Source organism: Nerophis ophidion, linkage group LG12, assembly GCF_033978795.1.
Source record: "Nerophis ophidion isolate RoL-2023_Sa linkage group LG12, RoL_Noph_v1.0, whole genome shotgun sequence".
NCBI classification, from domain to species: Eukaryota; Metazoa; Chordata; class Actinopteri; order Syngnathiformes; family Syngnathidae; genus Nerophis; species Nerophis ophidion.
The window spans coordinates 4,209,894-4,236,058 of NC_084622.1; the positions used below are offsets into that span (position 1 = coordinate 4,209,894).

At 38.7% G+C, this 26,165-nt stretch overlaps 1 protein-coding gene across 1 annotated transcript in view; it reads left to right on the plus strand.

The window, feature by feature from the left end:
* The window catches only part of LOC133563738 (protein kinase C-binding protein NELL2-like), a 142,336-nt gene that overhangs the window by 28,068 nt on the left and 88,103 nt on the right, over positions 1 to 26,165 (plus strand). The window contains exon 3 of the mRNA XM_061918036.1: positions 14,931 to 15,026. Coding sequence (XP_061774020.1) covers positions 14,931 to 15,026 — 96 coding nt within the window. The remainder of the gene's footprint in view (positions 1 to 14,930; positions 15,027 to 26,165) is intronic.

The following is a 26,165-nucleotide window of genomic DNA, read 5'->3' on the forward strand; positions in this document are numbered from 1 at the left end:
AAAATATGTTCATAAAAGAGCTGCACCAGTCACTTAGACTTTGGGAGAATTAACATAAATCATCCCAAATTAGTTTTTTTGCTTTAATTTCAATGTTTTTTCAAAAGACTTGACAACCACCCCTAAAACAGGCTGCTCTGAACAGGGCTGTTTAGAAGAGGTTTTAAGTATGCTTGTGGTATTTTGACTGACCCATGTCCTATATATTATAAAGAAACCTAGGAACTGTGGGAAAAACTGCATACTATTTCCCATTTGGTGGAATTTTATGTTAACTCCAAAAAATACTACAAACACATGTTTGTAAAAGAGCTGCACCATTCCCTTGGACTTTGGGAGAATTAACATAAATCAACCCAAATTAGTTTTTTTTGTTTTTGTTTGATTTTTTAAGTTTTTTCAATAGACCTGACAACCACCCCTAAAAAAGGTTGCTCAGAACAGGGCTGTTTAGAAGAAGTTTTAAGTGTGCTTGGGGTTTTTTGACTGTAACATGTCATGTATGTTATTAAGAAACTTAGGAACTGTGGGAAAAACTGTATATTATTTCCCATTTGGTGGAAATTTATGCTAACTCCATAAAAAATACGACAACAATATGTTTATAAAGGAGCTGCACAATTCCCTTACACTTTGGGAGAATTAACATAAATCAACCCAAATTAGTTTTTTTGTTTGTTTAATTTCAACTTGTTTTCTAAAGACTTGACAACCACCCCTAAAACAGGCTGCTCTGAACAGGGCTGTTTAGAAGAGGTTTTAAGTGTGCTTGGGGTATTTTGACTGACCCATGTCCTATATATTATGAAGAAACCTAGGAACTGTGGGAAAAACTGCATACTATTTCCCATTTGTTGGAATTTTAAGTTAACTCCAAAAAATACTACAAACACATGTTTGTAAAAGAGCTGCACCATTCCCTTGGACTTAGGGAGAATTAACATAAATCAACCCAAATTAGTTTTTTTTGTTTTTGTTTGATTTCTAAGTTTTTTCAATAGACTTGACAACCACCCCTAAAAAAGGTTGCTCTGAACAGGGCTGTTTAGAAGAGGTTTTAAGTATGCTTGTAGTATTTTGACTGACCCATGCCATGTATGTTATTAAGAAACCTAGGAACTGTGGGAAAAACTGCATACTATTTCCCATTTGGTGGAAATTTATGCTAACGCCAAACAAATACTACAAACACATGTTTATAAAGGAGCTGCACCGTTCCCTTAGACTTTGGGATAATTAACACAAATTACCCCACATTAGTTCTTTTGTTTAATTTCTACATGTTTTCTAAAGACTTGACAACCACTCCTAAAACAGGCTGCTCTGAACAGGGCTGTTTAGAAGAGGTTTTAAGTGTGCTTGGGGTATTTTGACTGACACATGTCATGTATGTTATTAAGAAACCTTGGAAATTAAGAAAAACGGCACAATTATTCAAATTTGATAGAATTTTATGTGAATTCCCCCCAAAAATACGACAAAAATATTTTTATAAAGGAGCTGCACCGTTCCCTTAGACTTTGGGAGAATTAACATAAATCAACCCAAATTATTTTTTTTTTGTTTTTGTTTATGTCAGGCTTTCCCCTGACCGTTTGTCTATGTTTTAGTTTTTTCCTCTGCATTTGTCTTTGTTTCCTCTGTGTTTAGTATCTCCTGTCTTTAGTTCCTGTCAAGTGCTCTTATTTAGGTTCAGCTTCCTGTTTGTCTCCCTGTGTGCTGTTGTCACCTCATCTGCAGCTGATTGTCACCTGGCCACACCTGTAGTCAATCAGCCCGCTCCTATTTGTTCCCACTTTGTCTTCCAGTCAGTGCTGGATCATTGTCGTTGCCACATGTCGCTCCTGTCGTTGATATCGTGTGGTGTCGTTTTATTGCAGCGTAGTGGTAAGCTACATTTGTTTGAACTTACTGTCTTTTGTTCCCTGCTTCTGTTTTGTTTTCACTCTAAAAGTAACGACTTCTGTTTTCCTGTTTGCTACCCGCTAGCTTCCACGCTAGGCCCTTTTTTTGTGTCTTGCTTGCTTCTATGTTAAAGACCCTTAGTTTGTTATCTGCCTTGTGCGCGCTTTGTGTTTGTACCCTTTTGTTTGATTTTGTCTTAGTATCTTTGTTCAATCATGTTTTCTCACTCCATGCCTGCCTCCATCTCTGCATCTTGGGGTTCGACACAAACACACTTTTTGACAGTTTAATCTCTAAGTTTTTTCAAAAGACTTGACAACCACCCCTAAAACAGGCTGCTCTGAACAGGGCTGTTTAGAAGAGGTTTTAAGTATGCTTGGGGTTTTTTGACTGACCCGTGTCATATATGTTATTAAGAAACCTAGGAACTGTGGGAAAAACTACATACTATTTCCCATTCGGTGGAATTTTACGCTAACTCCAAAGAAATACGACAAAAATATTTTTATAAAGGAGCTGCACCATTCCCTTAGACTTTGGGAAAATTAACATAAATCAACCCAAATTAGTTTTTTTGTTTTAATTTCTACGTTTTTTCAAGAGACTTGACAACCACCCCTAAAACAGGCTGCTCTGAACAGGGCTGTTTAGAAGAGGTTTTAAGTGTGCTTTGGGTATTTTGACTGAAGCACGTCACATGTTATTAAGAAATCTTGGAACTGTGGAAAAGCTACACAATATTTCCCATTTGGTGGAATTTTATGCTAACGCCAAACAAATACTACAAACATATGTTTATAAAGGAGCTGCACCGTTCGCTTAGACTTTGGGATAATTAACATAAATTACATCACATTAGTTCTTTTGTTTAATTTCTACATGTTTTCTAAAGACTTGACAACCACCCCTAAAACAGGCTGCTCTGAACAGGGCTGTTCAGAAGAGGTTTTAAGTGTGCTTGGGGTATTTTGACTGACCTAGTCAAAAATGTTATTAAGAAACCTAGAAAATGAAGAAAAGTGGCACGATATTTCCAATTTGATAGAATTTTATGCAAATTCCTCAAAAAAATACTACAAAAATGTGTTTATAAAGGAGCTGCACAATTCCCTTACACTTTGGGAGAATTAACATAAATCAACCCAAATTAGTTTTTTTGTTTGTTTAATTTCTACATGTTTTCTAGAGACTTGACAACCACCCCTAAAACAGGCTGCTCTGAACAGGGCTGTTTAGAAGAGGTTTTAAGTGTGCTTGGGGTATTTTTACTGACCCATGTCCTATATATTATGAAGAAACCTAGGAACTGTGGGAAAAACTATACTATTTCCCATTTGGTGGAATTTTATGTTAACTCCAAAAAATACTACAAACACATGTTTGTAAAAGAGCTGCACCATTCCCTTGGACTTTGGGAGAATTAACATAAATCAACCCAAATTAGTTTTTTTTGTTTTTGTTTGATTTTTTAAGTTTTTTCAATAGACCTGACAACCACCCCTAAAAAAGGTTGCTCAGAACAGGGCTGTTTAGAAGAGGTTTTAAGTGTGCTTGGGGTTTTTTGACTGTAACATGTCATGTATGTTATTAAGAAACCTAGGAACTGTGGGAAAAACTGCATATTATTTCCCATTTGGTGGAAATTTATGCTAACTCCATAAAAATACGACAACAATATGTTTATAAAGGAGCTGCACAATTCCCTTACACTTTGGGAGAATTAACATAAATCAACCCAAATTAGTTTTTTTGTTTGTTTAATTTCAACTTGTTTTCTAAAGACTTGACAACCACTCCTAAAACAGGCTGCTCTGAACAGGGCTGTTTAGAAGAAGTTTTAAGTGTGCTTGGGGTATTTTGACTGACCCATGTCCTATATATTATGAAGAAACCTAGGAACTGTGGGAAAAACTGCATACTATTTCCCATTTGTTGGAATTTTAAGTTAACTCCAAAAAATACTACAAACACATGTTTGTAAAAGAGCTGCACCATTCCCTTGGACTTTGGGAGAATTAACATAAATCAACCCAAATTAGTTTTTTTTGTTTTTGTTTGATTTCTAAGTTTTTTCAATAGACTTGACAACCACCCCTAAAAAAGGTTGCTCTGAACAGGGCTGTTTAGAAGAGGTTTTAAGTATGCTTGTAGTATTTTGACTGACCCATGCCATGTATGTTATTAAGAAACCTAGGAACTGTGGGAAAAACTGCATACTATTTCCCATTTGGTGGAAATTTATGCTAACGCCAAACAAATACTACAAACACATGTTTATAAAGGAGCTGCACCGTTCCCTTAGACTTTGGGATAATTAACACAAATTACCCCACATTAGTTCTTTTGTTTAATTTCTACATGTTTTCTAAAGACTTGACAATCACTCCTAAAACAGGCTGCTCTGAACAGGGCTGTTTAGAAGAGGTTTTAAGTGTGCTTGGGGTATTTTGACTGACACATGTCATGTATGTTATTAAGAAACCTAGGAAATTAAGAAAAACGGCACAATTATTCAAATTTGATAGAATTTTATGTGAATTCCCCCCAAAAATACGACAAAAATATTTTTATAAAGGAGCTGCACCGTTCCCTTAGACTTTGGGAGAATTAACATAAATCAACCCAAATTATTTTTTTTTTGTTTTTGTTTATGTCAGGCTTTCCCCTGACCGTTTGTCTATGTTTTAGTTTTTTCCTCTGCATTTGTCTTTGTTTCCTCTGTGTTTAGTATCTCCTGTCTTTAGTTCCTGTCAAGTGCTCTTATTTAGGTTCAGCTTCCTGTTTGTCTCCCTGTGTGCTGTTGTCACCTCATCTGCAGCTGATTGTCACCTGGCCACACCTGTAGTCAATCAGCCCGCTCCTATTTGTTCCCACTTTGTCTTCCAGTCAGTGCTGGATCATTGTCGTTGCCACATGTCGCTCCTGTCGTTGATATCGTGTGGTGTCGTTTTATTGCAGCGTAGTGGTAAGCTACATTTGTTTGAACTTACTGTCTTTTGTTCCCTGCTTCTGTTTTGTTTTCACTCTAAAAGTAACGACTTCTGTTTTCCTGTTTGCTACCCGCTAGCTTCCACGCTAGGCCCTTTTTTTGTGTCTTGCTTGCTTCTATGTTAAAGACCCTTAGTTTGTTATCTGCCTTGTGCGCGCTTTGTCTTTGTACCCTTTTGTTTGATTTTGTCTTAGTATCTTTGTTCAATCATGTTTTCTCACTCCATGCCTGCCTCCATCTCTGCATCTTGGGGTTCGACACAAACACACTTTTTGACAGTTTAATCTCTAAGTTTTTTCAAAAGACTTGACAACCACCCCTAAAACAGGCTGCTCTGAACAGGGCTGTTTAGAAGAGGTTTTAAGTATGCTTGGGGTTTTTTGACTGACCCGTGTCATATATGTTATTAAGAAACCTAGGAACTGTGGGAAAAACTACATACTATTTCCCATTCGGTGGAATTTTATGCTAACTCCAAAGAAATACGACAAAAATATTTTTATAAAGGAGCTGCACCATTCCCTTAGACTTTGGGAAAATTAACATAAATCAACCCAAATTAGTTTTTTTGTTTTAATTTCTACGTTTTTTCAAGAGACTTGACAACCACCCCTAAAACAGGCTGCTCTGAACAGGGCTGTTTAGAAGAGGTTTTAAGTGTGCTTTGGGTATTTTGACTGAAGCACGTCACATGTTATTAAGAAATCTTGGAACTGTGGAAAAGCTACACAATATTTCCCATTTGGTGGAATTTTATGCTAACGCCAAACAAATACTACAAACATATGTTTATAAAGGAGCTGCACCGTTCGCTTAGACTTTGGGATAATTAACATAAATTACATCACATTAGTTCTTTTGTTTAATTTCTACATGTTTTCTAAAGACTTGACAACCACCCCTAAAACAGGCTGCTCTGAACAGGGCTGTTCAGAAGAGGTTTTAAGTGTGCTTGGGGTATTTTGACTGACCTAGTCAAAAATGTTATTAAGAAACCTAGAAAATGAAGAAAAGTGGCACGATATTTCCAATTTGATAGAATTTTATGCAAATTCCTCAAAAAAATACTACAAAAATGTGTTTATAAAGGAGCTGCACAATTCCCTTACACTTTGGGAGAATTAACATAAATCAACCCAAATTAGTTTTTTTGTTTGTTTAATTTCTACATGTTTTCTAGAGACTTGACAACCACCCCTAAAACAGGCTGCTCTGAACAGGGCTGTTTAGAAGAGGTTTTAAGTGTGCTTGGGGTATTTTTACTGACCCATGTCCTATATATTATGAAGAAACCTAGGAACTGTGGGAAAAACTATACTATTTCCCATTTGGTGGAATTTTATGTTAACTCCAAAAAATACTACAAACACATGTTTGTAAAAGAGCTGCACCATTCCCTTGGACTTTGGGAGAATTAACATAAATCAACCCAAATTATTTTTTTTTGTTTTTGTTTGATTTCTAAGTTTTTTCAATAGACTTGACAACCACCCCTAAAAAAGGTTGCTCAGAACAGGGCTGTTTAGAAGAGGTTTTAAGTGTACTTGGGGTTTTTTGACTGACACATGTCATGTATGTTATTAAGAAACCTAGGAAATGAAGAAAAACGGCACAATATGTCCAACTTGATAGAATTTTTTGTGAATTCCCCCAAAAAATACTACAAAAATGTGTTTATAAAGGAGCTGCACAATTCCTTTAGACATTGGGAGAATTAACATAAATCAATCCAAATGTGTTTTTTTGTTTTTGTTTAATTTCTACATTTTTTCAAAAGACTTGACAACCACCCCTAAAACAGGCTACTCTGAACAGGGCTGTTTAGAAGAGGTTTTAAGTGTGTTTGGGGTATTTTGACTGACCCATGTCATGTATGTTATTAAGAAACCTAGGAAATGAAGAAAAACGGCACAACATTTCCAACTTGATGGAATTTTATGTGAATTCCCCCCAAAAATACTACAAAAATGTGTTTATAAAAGAGCTGCACAATTCCTTTAGACATTGGGAGAATTAACATAAATCAACCCAAATGTGTTTTTTTGTTTTTGTTTAATTTCTACGTTTTTTCAAAAGACTTGACAACCACTCCTAAAACAGACTGCTCTGAACAGGGCTGTTTAGAAGAGGTTTTAAGTGTGTGTTGGGGTATTTTGACTGACCCGTGTCATGTATATTATTAAGAAGCCTAGGAACTGTGGGGAAAACTGCATATTCGGTGGAATTTTATGCTAACTCCAAAAAACTACGACAAAAATATATGTTCATAAAGGAGCTGCACCATTCCCTTAGACTTTGGGAGAAATAACATAAATCCCAGGACTGTGGAGTTCACCCCAATTTTGATTTTGTTTGTTTTCTTTCTACATGATTTCTAAAGACTTGACAACCACCCCTAAAACAGGCTGCTCTGAACAGGGCTGTTTAGAAGCGGTTTAAGTGTGTTTTGGGTATTTTGACTGACCCATGTCATATATGTTAAGAAATGTAGGAACTGTGGGGAAAAACTGCATACTATTTTCCATTTAGTGGAATTTTTTGCTAACTCCAAACAAAAACTACAATAATATGTTTATAAAGTAGATGCACCGTTCACTTAGACTTTGGGAGAATTAACATAAATCCACCCAAATTAGTTTTTTGGTTTGTTTAATTTCTACATGTTTTCTAGAGACTTGACAACCACTCCTGTGTATTTATCCTGTTTATTTTTACAAAATTTGCAAAAATCCTCTCACCCCCAAAAAATGTTTTAACCATTTTCATTTTGGGCTATTATTTGCAGAATTGTCAAGACAAAAGTGAAATATTCCATTTTTAAATAAGGGGGGGGGGCTGTACAATCCATCCGGAAAGTATTCACAGCTCTTCACTTTTTCCACATTTTGTTATTGTACAGCCTTATTCCAAAATGTAATAAATTATTTTTTATCCTCAAAATTCTAGACAATACCCTATAACAGTGTGTTTGTGTTTTGTTTTTAAGTTTTGTAGATTTAAAAAAAAAAAACACATGCACATAAGTATTCACAGCTTGCCCAAAGATAGGTGTGCCAAGCTTGTAATTGCTATTCCTCAGTATTGGTCAAAGACCGAATACTTATGTACATGTGATTTAGGAGTTTTGAATACATTTGCAAAATTAAAAAAAAATGTGGGGCTCTTTAGCGGGGTTTTTAGTGTGCTTCCGTTATTTGACTGAAGCACGTTACATCAATCAATCAATCAATGTTTACTTATATAGCCCTAAATCACTAGTGTCTCAAAGGGCTGCAAAAACCACTACGACATCCTCGGTAGGCCCACATAAGGGCAAGGAAAACTCACACCCAGTGAGACGTCGGTGACAATGATGACTATGAGAACCTTGGAGAGGAGGAAAGCAATGGATGTCGAGCGGGTCTAACATGATACTGTGAGAGTTCAATCCATAATGGATCCAACACAGTCGCGAGAGTCCAGTCCAAAGCGGATCCACCACAGCAGCGAGAGTCCTGTTCAGAGCGGAGCCAGCAGGAAACCATCCCAAGCGGAGGCAGAACAGCAACGCAGTGATGTCCCCAGCCGATACACAGGCAAGCAGTACATGGCCACCGGATCGGACCGGACCCCCTCCACAAGGGAGAGTGGGACATAGGAGAAAAAGAAAAGAAACGGCAGATCAACTGGTCTAAATAGGGAGTCTATTTAAAGGCTAGAGTATACAAATGAGTTTTAAGGTGAGACTTAAATGCTTCTACTGAGGTGGCATCTCAAACTTTTACCGGGAGGGCATTCCAGAGTACTGGAGCCCGAAATGAAAACTCTCTATAGCCCACAGACTTTTTTTGGGCTTTGGGAATCACTAATAAGCCGGAGTCCTTTGAACGCAGATTTCTTGCCGGGACATATGGTACACTACAATCGGCAAGATAGGATGGAGCTAGACCGTATAGTATTTTATACGTAAGTAGTAAAACCTTAAAGTCACATCTTAAGTCCACAGGAAGCCAGTGCAGGTGAGCCAGTACAGGAGTAATGTGATCAAACTTTCTTGTTCTTGTTAACAAACCTAAGAACTCTGTAAAAACTGCATATTACGTCCATTTCGATGGAATGTATGCCCGCTCCTGAAGAATTGACTGCAAAAATGTTTATGGAGGAGCTGCACCATTTTCCTGGACCTTGAGAGAAATAAAACAAATCACAGCAAAGTGGAGTTCACCCCGAATTAGTTTTTTTTTTGTTTTCTTTCTGCATGACAGACATGACAATCAGCTATACAACCGGCTGCTCATAACAGTGCTGTTTAGAGGGGCTTTAAAGTGTGCATGGGGTAATGGGATTGAAGCATCTCACTTAGGAAGTGTTTAATAGAGGATGCATAAAATGAGACATGCTACTGCTGTAAATACATACTTTATTGGAATGTGTCCTCCTTCCTGAAAAGGAATAGAATGTTTATGGAGGAGCTGCAGCATTTCCACTTGTTGGCATTGAGAGAAAATATGCATCACTTTTAAAGTCAGCCCAAATGAAAGGTTTTGATCGTGTTTCTTCATCTAGACCAGGGGTGTCAAACTCAAATACAGAGTGGGCCAAAATTTTAAACTGAACAAAGCCGCGGGCCAAGGTTGAACAAATTAACCTTTTAATAGGGACCCAAACAAGTTTTGCATTAAATATTGAACACGCGAGGCTTATATAACTTTATAGTGACATGCACAATGGAGTTTCAAATAATAATAACAATAATAATAATAAAAAAATATCAATGACATATCAAATCAAATTTAAATAAAAATTGTATGCCTTTTTTTTCCATTTGCAATTTTCTGAGGTAAATATAAAAAATGTTCCACAGGCTAATAAGAAACTAATGAATGAACCAAACATTCAAGATCCCAAGCCTGGATTTGAACCCAGGACTGCAGGACCTTCGTATTGTGAGGCAGACGCACTAACCCCTCTGCCACCGTGAAGCCAGCTTTGAAGTAGCAAGAGAAAATGCATGAATAAAACGTTAATTATTATTCAGTTTGCTGGAAGTTTCCCAGAAGAGTTAGTGCTGCAAGGGGTTCTGGGTATTTGTTCTGTTGTGTTACGGTGCGGACGTTCACCTGAAATGTGTTTGTCATTCTTGTTTGGGGGCTTCACGGTGGAAGAGGGGTTAGTGCGTCTGCCTCACAATACAAAGTTCCTGCAGTCCTGAGTTCAAATCCAGGCTCGGGATCTTTCTGTGTGGAGTTTGCATGTTCTCCCCGTGAATGCGTGGGTTCCCTCCGGGTACTCCGGCTTCCTCCCACTTCCAAAGACATGCACCTGGGGATAGGTTGATTGGCAACACTAAATTGGCCCTAGTGTGTGAATGTGAGTGTGAATGTTGTCTGTCTATCTGTGTTGGCCCTGCGATGAGGTGGCGACTTGTCCAGGGTGTATCCCGCCTTCCACCCGATTGTAGCTGAGATAGGCGCCAGCGCCCCCCGCGACCCCGAAAGGGAATAAGCGGTAGCAAATGGATGGATGGATGGATTCTTGTTTGGTGTGGCTTCACAGTGTGGCGCATATTTGTTACAGTGCTGAAGTTGTTTGTACGGCCACCCTCAGTGTGACCTGTATGGCTGTTGACCAAGGATGCATTGCATTCACTTGTGCGTGTGTGTGTGTGTGTGTGTGTGTGTAAAAGCCACAAATATTATGTGACACGCTGTTAGTTTGGAGGAAAAGCGGACGTGACGACAGGTTGTAGAGAACGCTAAAGGCAGTGACTTAAATGCACGCCCCCAATATAGTTGTTCAGGTGGAAATCAGTAGAAATTCGGGAGAATGGTTGCCTCGGGAGATTTTCGGGAGGGGCACTGAACTTCGGGAGTCTAGCGGGAAAATTGGGAGGGTTGGCAAGTATGAGTATTAGCGGTGTTACAGCGGCACCGACGCTGTATAACACTGGCGGGCCAGCTCTAATGCTAAATTGATATTGCCTCAAGGGCCAAATTATATTACACGGCGGGCCAGATTTGGCCCGCGGGCCAGAGTTTGACACCCATGATCTACATGTTTGCATGGGCTGTTTATAGAGTTATTTTTAGTTGAAAAAAAGAGATGAAGTAAAACACAGCACTATGTCATCAGTTTCTGATTTATTAAATTGTATAACAGTGTAAAATATTGCTCATTTGTAGTGGTCTTTCCTGAATTATTTGGAAAAAAATATATAAAAATAACTAAAAACTTGTTGAAAAATAAACAAGTGATTCAATTATAAATATTTCTACACATAGAAGTAATCATCAACTTAAAGTGTCCTCTTTGGGGATTGTAATAGAGATTTATCTGGATTCATCAACTTAATTCTAAACATTTTTTCACAAAAAAGGAATCTTTAACATCAATATTTATGGAACATGTCCACAAAATATCTAGCTGTCAACACTGAATATTGCATTGTTGCATTTCCTTTCACAGTTTATGAACTTACATTCATATTTTGTTGAAGTATTATTCAATAAATATATTTATAAAGGATTTTTGAATTGTTGCTATTTTTAGAATATTAAAAAAAAATCTCACGTACCCCTTGGCATACCTTTGGGGCGGTCATAGCTCGGTTGGTAGAGCGGCCGTGCCAGCAACTTGAGGGTTCCAGGTTCGATTCTCGCTTTCGCCTTCCTAGTCACTGCCGTTGTGTCCTTGGGCAAGACACTTTACCCACCTGCTCCCAGTGCCACCCACACTGGTTTAAATGTAACTTAGATATTGGGTTTCACTATGTAAAGCGCTTTGAGTCACTAGAGAAAAGCGCTATATAAATATAAATTCTCTCTCTTCTCTCTCTTCGTCATGTCTTGTGATCATGTTTTGTTGAGTTATGTTTTGTTTTGTTTAAGACTCCATTGTTTTCTGTTTTTGCACTTTCTTGTTTGCTTTGTTACCATAGCAACCATTAGTTTCACCTGTGTCACATTTGGAGTCCGCACCTGTTTTCACTAATCATGTCACTTATTTAAACCGAAAGTTGCCAGGAAGTCAGCCTGGCAACTTTACCTCAGCTCATTTCATGCCATGTTACTCATACTGTCCATAGTTTTGCTTCTTAACATGCCACGTAAGTTTTTGTTTTTGTATGTCACAGTTATCGAGTTTGGTTTCATGTTCATAGTTTCTGCCCTTGTGCAAGTTTTTGTTCATTAGCCAAGTTATGTACCTCCATTGTTGAGCGCCTTTTGTTTTGGAAGGCGTTTCGGGGACGGCTTCATAGCTTACCAAAGTCATACTAAAACATTTTGATGGATTTTTGAGCGCCGTGTGTAATGTTCGATACTTTTAATGGAATATTTAAAATATTAGTCTTGTTGAGTTGTGTCATATTGCCATCATAGTGCAGCTTGCACTTATCTCTTATGGTTGACTGGCATCTACTGGTCACACTTATCATGACACCATGTACCATATAAAATAGTTTCGAGGTGGGTAAGCCCAACCAAACTTATTGCTTACATTAGGCACACCGGGTTATAAGGCGCACTGTTTTGAGAAGAAAGAGGGATTTTTAGTGTGTTTTACAGGCCGGAAAATACGGTACATTTGTTTTTGTTTTTTTACTGTAAATTTAAAAAAACTGCAGTTTTACAGTAACATTTTGGCACTTGTGTTGCCAGTTTGTTTGTTTCTTTTTCAATGCAAATCAACAGCTGTAGATTTTTTGGGTGTATTACTGTAAATGCCAAAGGGCACCCCAGTTTATTACAGTCAAAAAAAGTGCAGTTTTTTTATATTTAGGGAAAAATGCTGTAAAAACCACAGAATATGTGATGGATAACTAGCTTTAAAATCATTATTAGTATCTAATTCTATTTGAATATTTGATAATACATTTTTACATAACTAGACAATGTTTAAGTTACATGGAGTACAAATGTTTTTTTTCTCCCAAAATAGAAAGAAAGAATACATTGAGTAAGAAAAGTTACAGTACTTTATTGAAACATATTATTTCCAGGCTTTTGAGTATGACACCTGTGTTGTAGATAGAGAGTGAACATATACTTAACCCAAAACTAGTGAAGTCGGCACGTTGGGTAATTTTTAAAGAAAAACAGAATACAGTGATTTGCAAAACCTTTTCAACTTTTATTCAATTGAATAGACTGCAAAGACAAGATATTAAATGTTCGAACTGAACTTTGTGCCTAGAACAGTCCGGATGGTTATTTTTCTCTTTGATCCGGAGGACACTACACCCACAGTTTCCCAAATTTTTTTTTAATGTGGGCTCGTCAGACCACAGAACACTTTTCCACTTTGCATTAGTCCATCTTAGATAAGCTCGGGCCCATCGAAGTCGGTGGCGTTTCTGGGTGTTGTTAAGTGGCTTTCGCTTTGCATAGTAGAGTTTTAACTTGCATTTAGAGATGTAGCGACCAATTGTAGTTACTGACAGTGTTTTTCTGAAGTGTTCCTGAACCCATGTGGTGATGTCCTTTACACAATGATGTCGCTTTTTGATGCAGAACCACCTGAGGGATTGAAGGTCCATAATATCATCGCTTACGTGCAGTGATTTCTCCAGATTCTCTGAACATTTTGATGATTTTACAGACTGTAAAGGGTGAAATCCCTAAATTTTTTGCAATAGCTAGTTGAGAAATGTTCTTAACCTTCGTTAACCTCCGACCCGTTTTAGTTTTCAAATGCATAACAAAACACATACATTTATGTTTTTTGCATCAAGGCTTTTTGACTTTGTCAGGAACCTCTATTTTAACAAAACAAAACATTTTTTTTGTGTTTCACTAAATTATAAAATGCTCTGGTTGAAATTATGACCTTGGTGTTAGGGTCGGTTTTGACCCAATTATAAAAATAAGATTTTCAAGCAATAATTACAGTTAAATCTAAACACACTGACAGCCAGCTCCTCTCCCAATCATGTGAGCTTTAGGGGATTCTCATTTTACCTTGTTATCCAGTACAAAAACAAACAAAGTTACATGTGAGGTCAATTCAGTATAAAATGATTAAAATGAAAACATAAATACAATTTATTTAAGAGATGTGTTCTAATATCCCGCAGTTGTAGTCAAGTAACACAACATTTTATTTATTTTTTATTTATTTATACAATTCTCTTGAGGTTCATTTTACCATTTTTTTAAATTGAAATCGTGGGGTATACTGACAAAAACAGGCCCAATGGCCCACACCAAAAATATTAAAAAACAATATTTTCATGGATTAGGAAGCCTAGCAAGGCAACCAAGAGATAAGAAACAAATTGGATGATAGATAATCGTTTTTAGTGTATTTTACAGCTGATTTAAGACATGGGTCAAAACCGACCCGTTAACATAAGAGATGGTAACAGGAAGCTAACACAAGAGGAAGGTTAAACAATTTGCTCACGCATTTGTTCACAAAGTGGTGACCCTCGCCCCATCCTTGTTTGTGAACGACTGAGCATTTCATGGAAGCTGCTTTAATACCCAACCATGTTCCCAATTAGCCTGTTCACCTGTGGGATGTTCCAATTAAGCGTTTAATGAGCATTCCTCAACTTTCTCAGTCTTTTTTGCCACTGGTGCCAGCTTTATTCAAACATGTTGTAGGCCTCACATTCCAAATGAGCTAATATTTGCCAAAAAATTACACAGTTTACCACTTTGAACATTAAATATCTTGTCTTTGTAGTCCATTCAATTGAGTATAAGTTGGAAAGGATTTGAAAGTCATTGTATTCTGTTTTGTTTTTTTACCATTTGTAAATACATATTTTAAAAGATAAAGCTCAGCAAATGAATGTTTACGTATGTTTATCTACTTCATCCGTCAACGTGTGGACACTCATTAACAAACATCCCGACCGTGGATAATGAACATTTTTTTTTTTTGCATTAACCTTGGTGAGAAGCATTCATCATAATGAATCACGGCAGTAAATTAGCTCTTATTTTCTATGCAAATACGCACGTTACGCTGCTGCTGGTCTAATTGCATACTTATTAGTGCTCGTTCGTCTTGTGGAGTAATGCGTCTCCTTCTTCCTTATTTTCTTACTCAGCCATGTGCGACGGCTTGTGCCAGAACGGCGGGACGTGCCTGTCGCCCAACAACTGCGCCTGCCTGCAAGGATTCACCGGGAAGAGATGTGAGACAGGTATGTGAAAGGTTATAATGTTGGAATGTGGATCTGCTCCCTGCATCCACCTGATGATTAAATGCGTGCTCTGCTGTGCTTATTGGGCATGATTTAGTGTGTGTGTGTACGCTTCTCAGTGAGTAATGGGCTTGTAGCTCTTTTATTGCCACGATGGAGGATTTGAACTGCACATGCAGCAGTATGGGAATTACTCTACATCACACATTAATCAGCGCACACAGGCCAAGTTACAATAAGCCAGACTCCCGCGCTGATTGCCAGTGTTCAGCTCTCTGGAATTGAGTAGTTTATTGTACAAAGTCTTTGGAGGGTCACTGCCGTCAACCAGTGACGTGCGGTGAACTAATCACCAGGTGAGGCATACATACTTTTACAAACCCCGTTTCCATATGAGTTGGGAAATTGTGTTAAATGTAAATATAAACGGAATACAATTATTTGCAAATCATTTTCAACCCATATTCAGTTGAATATGCTACAAAGACAACATATTTGATGTTCAAACTGATAAACATTTTTTTTTTTTGTGTGTGTGCAAATAATCATTAACCGTAGAATTTGATGCCAGCAACACGTGACAAAAAAGTTGGGAAAGGTGACAATAAATACTGATAAAGTTGAGGAATGCTCATCAAACACTTATATGGAACATCCCACAGATGTGCAGGCTAATTGGGAACAGGTGGGTGCCATGATTGGGTATAAAAAGAGCTTCCATGAAATGCTAAGTAATTCACAAACAAGGATGGTGTGAGGGTCACCACTTTGTGGGCAAATTGTCGAATAGTTTTAGAACAACATTTCTCAAGGAGCTATTGCAAGGAATTTAGGGATTTTACCATCTACGGTCCGTAAAATCATCAAAAGGTTCAGAGAATCTGAAGAAATCACTGCACGTAAGCGATGATATTACGGACCTTCGAACCCTCAGGCGGTACTGCATCAAAAACCGACATCAGTGTGTTAAGGATATCACCACATGGGCTCAGGAACACTTCATAAGACCACTGTCAGTAACTACAGTTGGTCGCTATATCTGTAAGTGCAAGTTAAAACTCTACTATGCAAAGCGAAAGCCATTTATCAACAACACCCAGGAACACCGCAGGCTTCGCTGGGCCTGAGCTCATCTAAGATGAACTGATGCAAAGCGGAAAAGTGTTCTGTGGTCTGACGAGTCCACATTTCAAATTATATTTGGAAACTGTGGATGTGGTGTCCTCCGGAACAAAGAGGAAAATAGCCATCCAGATTGTTATAGGCGCAAGGTTCAAAAGCCAGCATCTGTGATGGTATGGGAGTGTATTAGTGCCCAAGGCATGAGTAACTTACACATCTGTGAAGGCACCATTAATGCTGAATGGTCCATATAGGTTTTGGAGCAACATATGTTGTCATCCAAGCAACGTTATCATGGACGCCCTTGCTTATTTCAGCAAAACAATGCAAGCCACGTGTTACAACTTCGTAGTAAGAGTGCGGGTACTTTCCTGGCCCGCCTGCAGTCCACACCTGTCTCCCATCGAAAATGTGTGGCGCATAATGAGGCGTAAAATACGACAAGACCCTGAACTGTTGAACAACTTAAGCTGTACATCAAGCAAGAATCATATAGTTGATGTAGATGCCCTTATCGACTGTTCAGATTTACTTTACAAAAGAGAAGTGTGTGATACTTTTCTTAGTGCCTTATTTAAATTTAACTTTATTAAATGTATTTATATTATCATTTGGTGCAGACGGGCCGGAGCAGGAGTGGATAGAAAGTGAAAAAAAGGAAGCCCGAGGTGGAAATTGTCGGGACAAGAGGGGGATTAGACAGAGAGACAAAAACAACAACAGCAAACACATTAATAACAATAATAGAACAACACCAGTACATACAATATGTACAAATATGATGGTAACAGTGGTAGCAAAGAAGCTGTTAGCGAAATTAATAAAAACACAGAAATGACAATGAGCATTTTTTACACTGCAACTGGAGCAATACAAATACCAACAGAAATAGCGCTATTGATCATGAAAAATACCAACAATTGTCCTCTATTATCAACAATACAGTTGTTCAAATGCAAAAATACATATACGTAATGATAACTAAAAGATAAAAAAGGAATACCGAAAGATGGAGGGGAAGAGAGAGAATCAACCTATATTTGTCAGGACTGTGACTTGAATTTGTTTTGCTTCTTCGATGCAGAGCAAATTTAGAACGAGCCAGGCGTGAATTCAGGTACATGATTAATTTATTTACGCACTAAATACAACAAAAAAAGCAAACAAAAGGCGCTCACAAGGAGGTACGAATACTAAACTACGAAATACAAACATGAAACAAAAACACTTGTTCGATGGCATGAATAATAATGAACTATCAACAAAAACAGCATGATGGCATGGCTATGAAAAAAAACTAAAACAAAACACTTACTGTTACAAAAACAAGGGGCATGAACAGCAAGGTGCGTGGCAGGGCATGAAGGATGTGCAGTAAACAGCAAACAGAATGCATAAGCACAAGCAGTAGCAAAGTTCCCAGGCCGATAAACAGAAAACAATTGATTTAAATAGTCGCTATGTTGATGAGAATCAGGTGTGGGACTGAGGGCAGGGGGGTGACTTGGAGACCAGGTGGAAACTAATGCGTAACTATGGAAACAAACAAAACCAGGAAGTGCAAAACGGGGAAAAAAAGTCCAAAAACATGATCAAACATAAACCTAATTTACAGACATGACAATATTAACCTTGTAGATTGTTATAGTAACAATAGGTTAAGCTTTGGCAGTGTGCCATATGTTACCCAGTTTTATAACTGGCATTACAAGCTATAGCTGGAACAACTTGTACCTGTCCCTTTCGTGATCTTGACCCTTTTAAGAAACATTTTATCTTTTTATTAAAGCTTTTAAACCTACTCAGTGGGCTTGTGGTGAGAATGTCCGCCCTGAGATCGGTAGGTTGTGAGTTCAAACCCCGGCTGAGTCATACCAAAGACTATAAAAATGGGACCCATTGCCTCCCTGCTTGGCACTCAGCATCAAGGGTTGGAATTGGGTGTTAAATCACCAAAAATAATTCCCGGGCGCGGCCACCGCTGCTGCCCACTGCTCCCCTCACTTCCCAGGAGGTGATCAAGGGGATGGGTCAAATGCAGAGGACAAATTTTGCCACACCTAGTGTGTGTGTGACAATCATTGGTACTTAAGTTAAAGTTTAACTTTAATTAATGCACTCTTTAACTACCATATTTGTATTATTTTTATTATGTTTTAATTGAATTGTTGTTTTACTCCTCCTATGTTTTGTACAGCACTTTGTGATTTCATCAGTGAAAAGCACTTTAGAAATAAAATGTACTTACTTACAACATTTTGCTTCTGCAACAACTCTATTTGACCTGATTTGGTTGAAGAAGAAGGACACTTGTCGAGTATGATGCTGTTCCATTTTAAAGTTAAAGTACCAATGATTGTCACACACACACTAGGTGTGGCGAAATGTGTCTTCTGCATTTGACCCATCCCCTTGATCACCCCCTGGGAAGTGAGGGGAGCAGTGGGCAGCAGCGGTGGCCGCGCCTGGGATTCATTTCATAACCCGGTTGTCATGATATGTAGCCGGTTCATGTTTTGTTAGTTTTGGACTCCCTTAGTTCCGATTTTGTGCACTTCTGGGTTTGTTTTGCTACCATGGCTACTAATTGGTTTCACCTGCCTCTGATTAGTGTTTGGCACGTTCACCTGCTGCCGAGCACTAATCAGAAAGCTATTTATTTTCTTTGGCTTCATTGTTTGCTGTATGCAGAAGTCAAATAGGTTGATTTCTTGTTCCTTGGCTTTTAGTTCATTATTCCAGTGCTAAGTGGTTACCTTAGCTTCCCGTGCCATCGGCACGTTTTATTTTGCTTGTTTCCTGTTTTTGGTTTAATCCAGGGGTGCTCACACTTTTTCTGCAGGCGAGCTACTTTTCAATTGACCAACTCGAGGGGATCTACCTCATTTATATATATCATTTATATTTATTTATTTATGAAAGAGACATTTTTGTAAACAAGTTAAATGTGTTTAATGATAATACAAGCATGTGTAACACATATAGATGTCTTTCTTTCACAAAGACAAGAATATAAGTTGGTGTATTACCTGATTCTGATGACTTGCATTGATTGGAATCAGACAGTAATGATGATAACGCCCACATTTTCAAATGGAGGAGAAAAAGTTGTCCTTTCTGTACAATACCACATGGAAGTGGTTGGTTTTTGGCATCTAATTCATCCAGCTTCCATACACTTTACAAGAAAAACATTGGCGGCAAATTCCGTAGCTTGCTTGATTGACATTCACGGCACCCGAGGGTCTTGTGAGATGACGCTGGCTGCTGCCAGTTCATTATTATGAAAAAATGACAGAGAGGAAGGCGAGAAACACTTTTTATTTCAACAGACTTTCGCGCCGTCCCTTCCGTCAAAACTCTAAAGGCCGACTGCACATTTCCTATCTTCACAATAAAAGCCCTGCTTCATGCTGCCTGCGCTAACAAAATAAGAGTCTCGGAAAGCTGGCGTGCACAAGTGATGTGCACGCCAGCTTTCTGAGGGATCGCTTGTGCACGCCAGTTTTCCGAGACTCTGTATTTAGTTAGCGCAGGCAGCATGAAGCAGGGCTTTTATTGTGAAGATAGGAAATGTGCAGTCGGTCTTCAGAGTTTTGACGGAAAGTACGGCGCGAGAGTCTGTTGAAATAAAAAGTGTTTCTCGCCTTCCTCTCGGTCATATTTTCATAATAATGATCTTGCAGCAGCCAGCGTCATCTCACAAGACCCTCCGGTACCGTGAATGTCATTTAAGTGACGTCTTGGTGAAGATTGATGATCACAAATTTTTAGGTCTATTTTTTTTTAAAGCCTGGCTGGAGATCGACTGACACACCCCTTGCGGTCGACTGGTAGCTCGCAATCGACGTAATGGGCACCCCTGGTTTAAGCTATGATTTATGATAAACAAATCCTCTCCTACCTCACGCTGTCGTCCAGAGTGGTCCGTTTGCATCCCGGGGGAACAACCTCGCAGTAAAATGCGACCTAATGTACGGAATAGTTCTGGTTGTGCTTACCGACCTCAAAGCAATTTTATTCGGTACATGTTGTAATGATAAGTGTGACCAGTCGTACATAACAGATACATGTAGACTGCAATATGATGCCAGTTAACAACACCAAAACTTTAAATATTCCATTGAAAAACTCATCAAATCTGTCAAGATGTTTTAGTATGCCTTTGAAGATGCGACGCTTCATGGATTGTCGGCCCATTACGGCTACCGTAGTCAGAGATACAAGTATTACTATGGCACAAAATGGCACCCGTTAACACACAAATTATTTTGTTTTACGGTATTATGCCAAACCAACTTTTCTTACCTTCTGGTGCCTGCTGATGTGTATTTGAGATCTGCTTAAGTCCTGGAAATTTGCGCACATTCCGCAACTGTAGTCCGTAGTCGATGAGCTTCTTCTTTTTCGCAAAATTCTTGTTATGGGGCATTTATATTCCGCAGTTGCCATTTCTAATATAAAGTAGCATAAAGTTCCAGCTAGAGATGTCCAATAATGGCTTTTTTGTCAATATCCAATATTCCGAACTTTTAATTACTGATTCCGATACCAACTGATATCGATTTATGCAGTCATGGAATTTACACATTATTATGCCTAATTTTTTTGTGATGCCCCGCTGGATGCATTTAACAATGTTAGAAAGTTTTCCAAAATAAATCAACTCAAGTTATGGAAAAAAAATGCCAACATGGCACTGCCATATTTATTATTGAAGTTACAAAGTGCATTATTTTTTTTAACATGCCTCACAACAGCAGCTTGGAATTTGGGACATGCTCTCCTTGAGAGAACATGAGGAAGTTGTGGTGGGGGGATAGGTGGTAGCGGGGTGTATATTGTCGCGTCCCGGAAGAGTTAATGCTGCAAGGGGTTCTGGGTATTTGTTGTGTTACGGTGCAGATGTTCTCCCAAAATGTTTGTCATTCTTGCTTGGTGTGGGTTTGCATATTTTTATCAGTGTTGATATTGTTTATAAGGCCATCCTCAGTGTGACCTGTATGACCAAGTGTGCTTGCATTCACTTGTGTGTGTGAAAAGCCCTAGACATGTGACTGAACCGGCATGCTAAGGCAGTGCCTTTAAGGTTTATTGGCGCTCCGTACTCCTCGTTACGTCCCTGTACACAGCGGCTTTTTAAAAAGTCATACATTTTACTTTCTGAAACCGATACCGACAATTTTAAAACCGATACCGATAATATCTGATATGACATTTTAAAACCTTTTTTTTCCGATATCTGCAGTCCGATACTATCGAACATCCCTAGTTTTAACTTACACTATATCTCGCTATGGAAGCGCTAAAAACTACCAGTGTAGTGAGTTTACATTATTCACCCAAGGAACTTTAGTTATTAGAGTTCCGGTCGGACATTTTTCATGGGACACATTTCCAGCGTTGTTGCCCGAGTGAGTCACAGATCAGGAGATGCTGCTCCGTTATGGATTTAAGTAAAGTAATATAGTGTAAACTTTTTACTTGTATATGTCAGTAAACTCGCCATGAAAGTGCTAAAACATACCGGTGTAGTGAGTTTACTTAATTCACTCAAGGAACATTAGTTATTACAGTAATTAAAGTATTAAAGTAATATAGTGTAAACTTTTTACTTATATATGTCAGTAAACTCGCCATGAAAGTGCTAAAACATACCGGTGTAGTGAGTTTACTTAATTCACTCAAGGAACTTTAGTTATTACAGTTCTGGTCGGACGCTTTTTCACGGGACATACTGTATTTCCGGTGTGTTTTTTTTCCGTAGGAGGAGATGCTGCTCCGTTATTGATTGTCATTCATACAGTTAACTCCATCTTTTGACACTTCTTCCAACTCCCGTCCTTGCACGCTACACCGCTACAACAAAGATGACGGGGAGAAGACGCTGTTGAAGATGATCTGTAAAACATTGTGGCCAAAGAACCACCATTACATGTTATGTAGACCAGTGGTCAACAACCACCGGTCCGTGACACAGAAACATTAATTGACTTATAAACTACCGCAGTTTCTTCGAATGATCTTCCGCCTGTCCCACTAAACACACCAATAGGCTTGTTAATTGATCTATATTACAACAATTTAATTATAGTACATGAGACAATGCACATTAATGGACATATAAAATGTTAATGTTAAGGGACGGCGTGGGAGAGTGGCCGTGCGCAACCCGAGGGTCACTGGTTCAAATCCCACCTAGAACCAACCTCGTCACGTCCGTTGTGTCCTGAGCAAGACACTTCACCCTTGCTCCTGATGGGTGCTGGTTGGCGCCTTGCATGGCAGCTCCCTCCATCAGTGTGTGAATGTGTGTGTGAATGGGTACTTTGAGTACCTTGAAGGTAGAAAAGCGCTATACAAGTACAACCCATTTATTTATTTATCATTTATTTAATGTGTCAGCTTGTAGCCAAAGGCTCATTTTTTGCCACGTGTGGAAAGCCGATCCGTGAAACTAACGTATACATTAAACCGGACCCCAATGGAAAAACGGTTGGGGAACCCTGATGTCGACCACAAGGAAGTGTTTTACATTTAGAAAAAATATATATATATAACCCCTTTAATGCGCTTTATAATCCAGCGCACCTTTTGTAAGAAAAAAGACCTGAATAGACCTGCTCATCGGCAGTGCGCCTTATAATCCTATTGTCCAGAAAACACGGTAAATTGATTTGCACAATAACATTTTGGAGTTATAAGAGATAAGTGTATTTAAAGGGGAACATTATCACCAAACCTCTGCAAGCGTCAATATATACCTTGATGTTGCAGAAAAAAGACCATGTATTTTTTTAACCGATTTCCGAACTCTAAATGGGTGACTTTTGGCAAATTAAACGCCTTTCTGTTTATCGGTCTTGTAGTGATGACGTCAGAACGTGTCGTCACCGAGGTAACACACCCGCCATTTTCATTTTCACATTACAAACACCGGGTCTCAGCTCTGTTATTTTCCGTTTTTTCGACTATTTTTTGAAACCTCGAAGACATCATGCCTCGTCGGTGTGTGTAACAAGACTAACAGGGAGGGATTCAAGTTGCACCACCGGCAAGAAATCTGCCGCCAGACCCCCATTGAATGTACCAGAGTGTCTGCACATTTGACCGGCGATGCTAAGACAGACATGGCACGGAGATGTACGGATAACCTGCAGATGCATTTGCAACGATTAAGTCAAAGAAATCACAAAGGTGAGTTTCGTTGATGTTGTTGACTTATGTGCTAATCAGACATATTTGGTCACGGCATGACTGCCAGCTAATCGATGCTAACATGCTACGCTAATCAATGCTAACACGCTATTTACGCTAACTGTATGTACATTTGAAACTAGATACCCACATTTAATGCAAAACAAACACTTACCAATCGACGGATTTAAGTTGCTCCAGTGTCACAAGATGCGAAAGTCCTGATCGTTTGGTCCGCACATTTTACCGGCGATGCTAATAAGGCAGCCATGCTTTGGGCTACTTCATTAGGTACACCCATGCTATGGCCGAATAGCGTCAATAGCTATTCGCTCAATAGCTTTAATTTCAATTTCAATCTTCAATTTCGTTTTCGCTATCTGCCTCCATACTCCGACCATCTGTTTCAATACATATGTAATCTGTTGAATCGCTTAAGCCGCTGAAATCCGAGTCTGAATCCGAGCTAATGTCGCTATATCTTGCTGTGGTAACCGCCATGTTGTTTGTATTGGCAGCACTGTATGATGTCACAGGGAAATGGGCAGTCGCATCGCAAATAGCGAAAATCAAGAACTTTAAAGCTTTTTTTAGGGATATTCCGGGAGGTGTAAAATTTTGAAAAAAACTTTGTAAAATAAAACAAGCCACTGGGAACTGATTTTTATTGTTTTTAAACCTTTTGAACTTGTGATAATGTTCCCCTTTAAGGCTTAGTGTTATCTGTAGATTAGCGCATCACTACACTGCAAAAACTGAAATCTAAGTAAGATTAAATATCTCAAATAAGGGTGATATTTGCTTATTTTCTGTCTGATAAGATAATTCTTCTAACTAAGCAGATTTTATTTTAGTGTTTTACTTGTTTTAAGGGTTTTGGTCCTAAATGATCTCAGTAAGATATTACAGCTTGTTGCTGAGATTTAATGATCTATATTGAGTAAAACATGCTTGAAAGTAGAATATCAACTGTTGCAAAGCTGTGTCATCAACACTCACAAGTATAAAACTACTTTTTTAAAGTAATAATTTCTTATTTCAAGCATGACAAAAATAATCATGACTTTGACACAATTGTGTCTTATTATTAAAACGGATGACAGCCAAATGGACCTTGCTTTTTTATTTTCAATGAAACGAGAGAAAATACGTACTCATATAGTAGTACAGTTGGCACAGTATAGTAAACTGACTACTTAAACATTTAACATGTGACATTTCTAACAATTTCGAACAGAAATATTTCATGCACTTTCAGATAAATTCTTCAAAATTACAATTAAAACATTTTTGCCTGGGGGCCAGGCTGTGTATATGCGCACTAATTGACTTAACTGGCGTGATGATGTCATGTTATCGATGGAAAAATGCATTTTTAGACCACAGGATTTGCCTGGGCGGCTGGTAGACCCCAAGAGCAACAAGCAGTTGCCTTGTTGCCTTTCAATTAAGAACAATAAATTAGTTTTTAGTATAGGTTTGCTGGTTTCAAGAAATGTAATGTCGAGCACATATCATTGTGTCAAGAATGGTGTGAAGGTAAAACATGATTTTATCTTAACTCGAAAAAAAGGAACAAACAAAACTACCACAAAGGCAAAACTATGGACATAAAACAAAACTTGCAAACTATGGCATGAATAAAGAAAACTTACTTGGAACGAGAAAAGAGCATGAAAAAGAGCAGCATGGATCATCAGAATGAATAACAAGGGTGTGTAGAGGGTGTTGTCGCCAGGCTGATTGCCTGGCAACTACAGGCTTAAATAGAGGTGATGTGATCGACAACTGGTGCGCGAGTCCAAAAGAATCAGGTGCGTGACCTGAGGACGGGTGAAAACTAATGAGTTGTTATGGAAACAAAGCCGGGAGTGAAAAAACAGGAACTGACAGAGTGCAAAAACCAAACAGAACATGGCCGAACTAAAGATGATCACCAAGACATGACAAAAGGTCTCAAATATTTTTTTCTACCAAGAAAAGTGCACTTGTTATTAGTGAGTATTTTTGGCTTCATTGAAGTTAGCTAATATTACTTGTCTTGGAAAGTCTTGACAATTGAAATGTTCTTGTTCTATTGGCAGACAATTTGCTTAGTTCAAATAAAATACCGCTAATTTTTGTATTTTTTTTTCTTGTTTTTGAACACTCACTTTTTGCAGTGTATTATCATTTCCATTTTGTATTGTCAATAATTTGTCGGATGTAGTGGTTTCATATGTAAGTTGTTTCGTATTTGATAAGATAATTAAGGTTCAAAGAAGATAGAGGTGATGAATGGGAGATGAGAATCAGCACTTCCAATTCCGAGTCCATGGTTCTTGCCCAGAAAAGGGTGGACTGCCATCTCCGGGTTGGGGAGGAGACCCTGCCCCAAGTGGAGGAGTTCAAGTACCTGAAGGTCTTGTTCACGAGTGGAGGAAGAATGGTTCGTGAGATCGACAGGCGGATCGGTGCAGCGTCTTCAGTAATGCGGACGCTGTATCGATCCGTTGTGGTGAAGAAGGAGCTGAGCCGGACTGCAAAGCTCTCAATTTACCGGTCGATCTACGTTCCCATCCTCACTTATGGTCATGAGCTTTGGGCTATGACGGCAAGGACAAGATCACGGGTACAAGCGGCACAAACGAGTTTTCCTCTGCCGGGTGGCGAGTCTCTCCCTTAGAGGATAGGATAGGATAGGTCTTTATTGTCTTTGCACAAGTACAACGAAACTTTGTTTTCAGCACAAACCTGAGAGATCGGGTGGGAAGTTCTGCCATCCGGGAGGAACTCAAAGTAAAGCCGCTGCTCCTCCACATCGAGAAGAGCCAGCTGAGG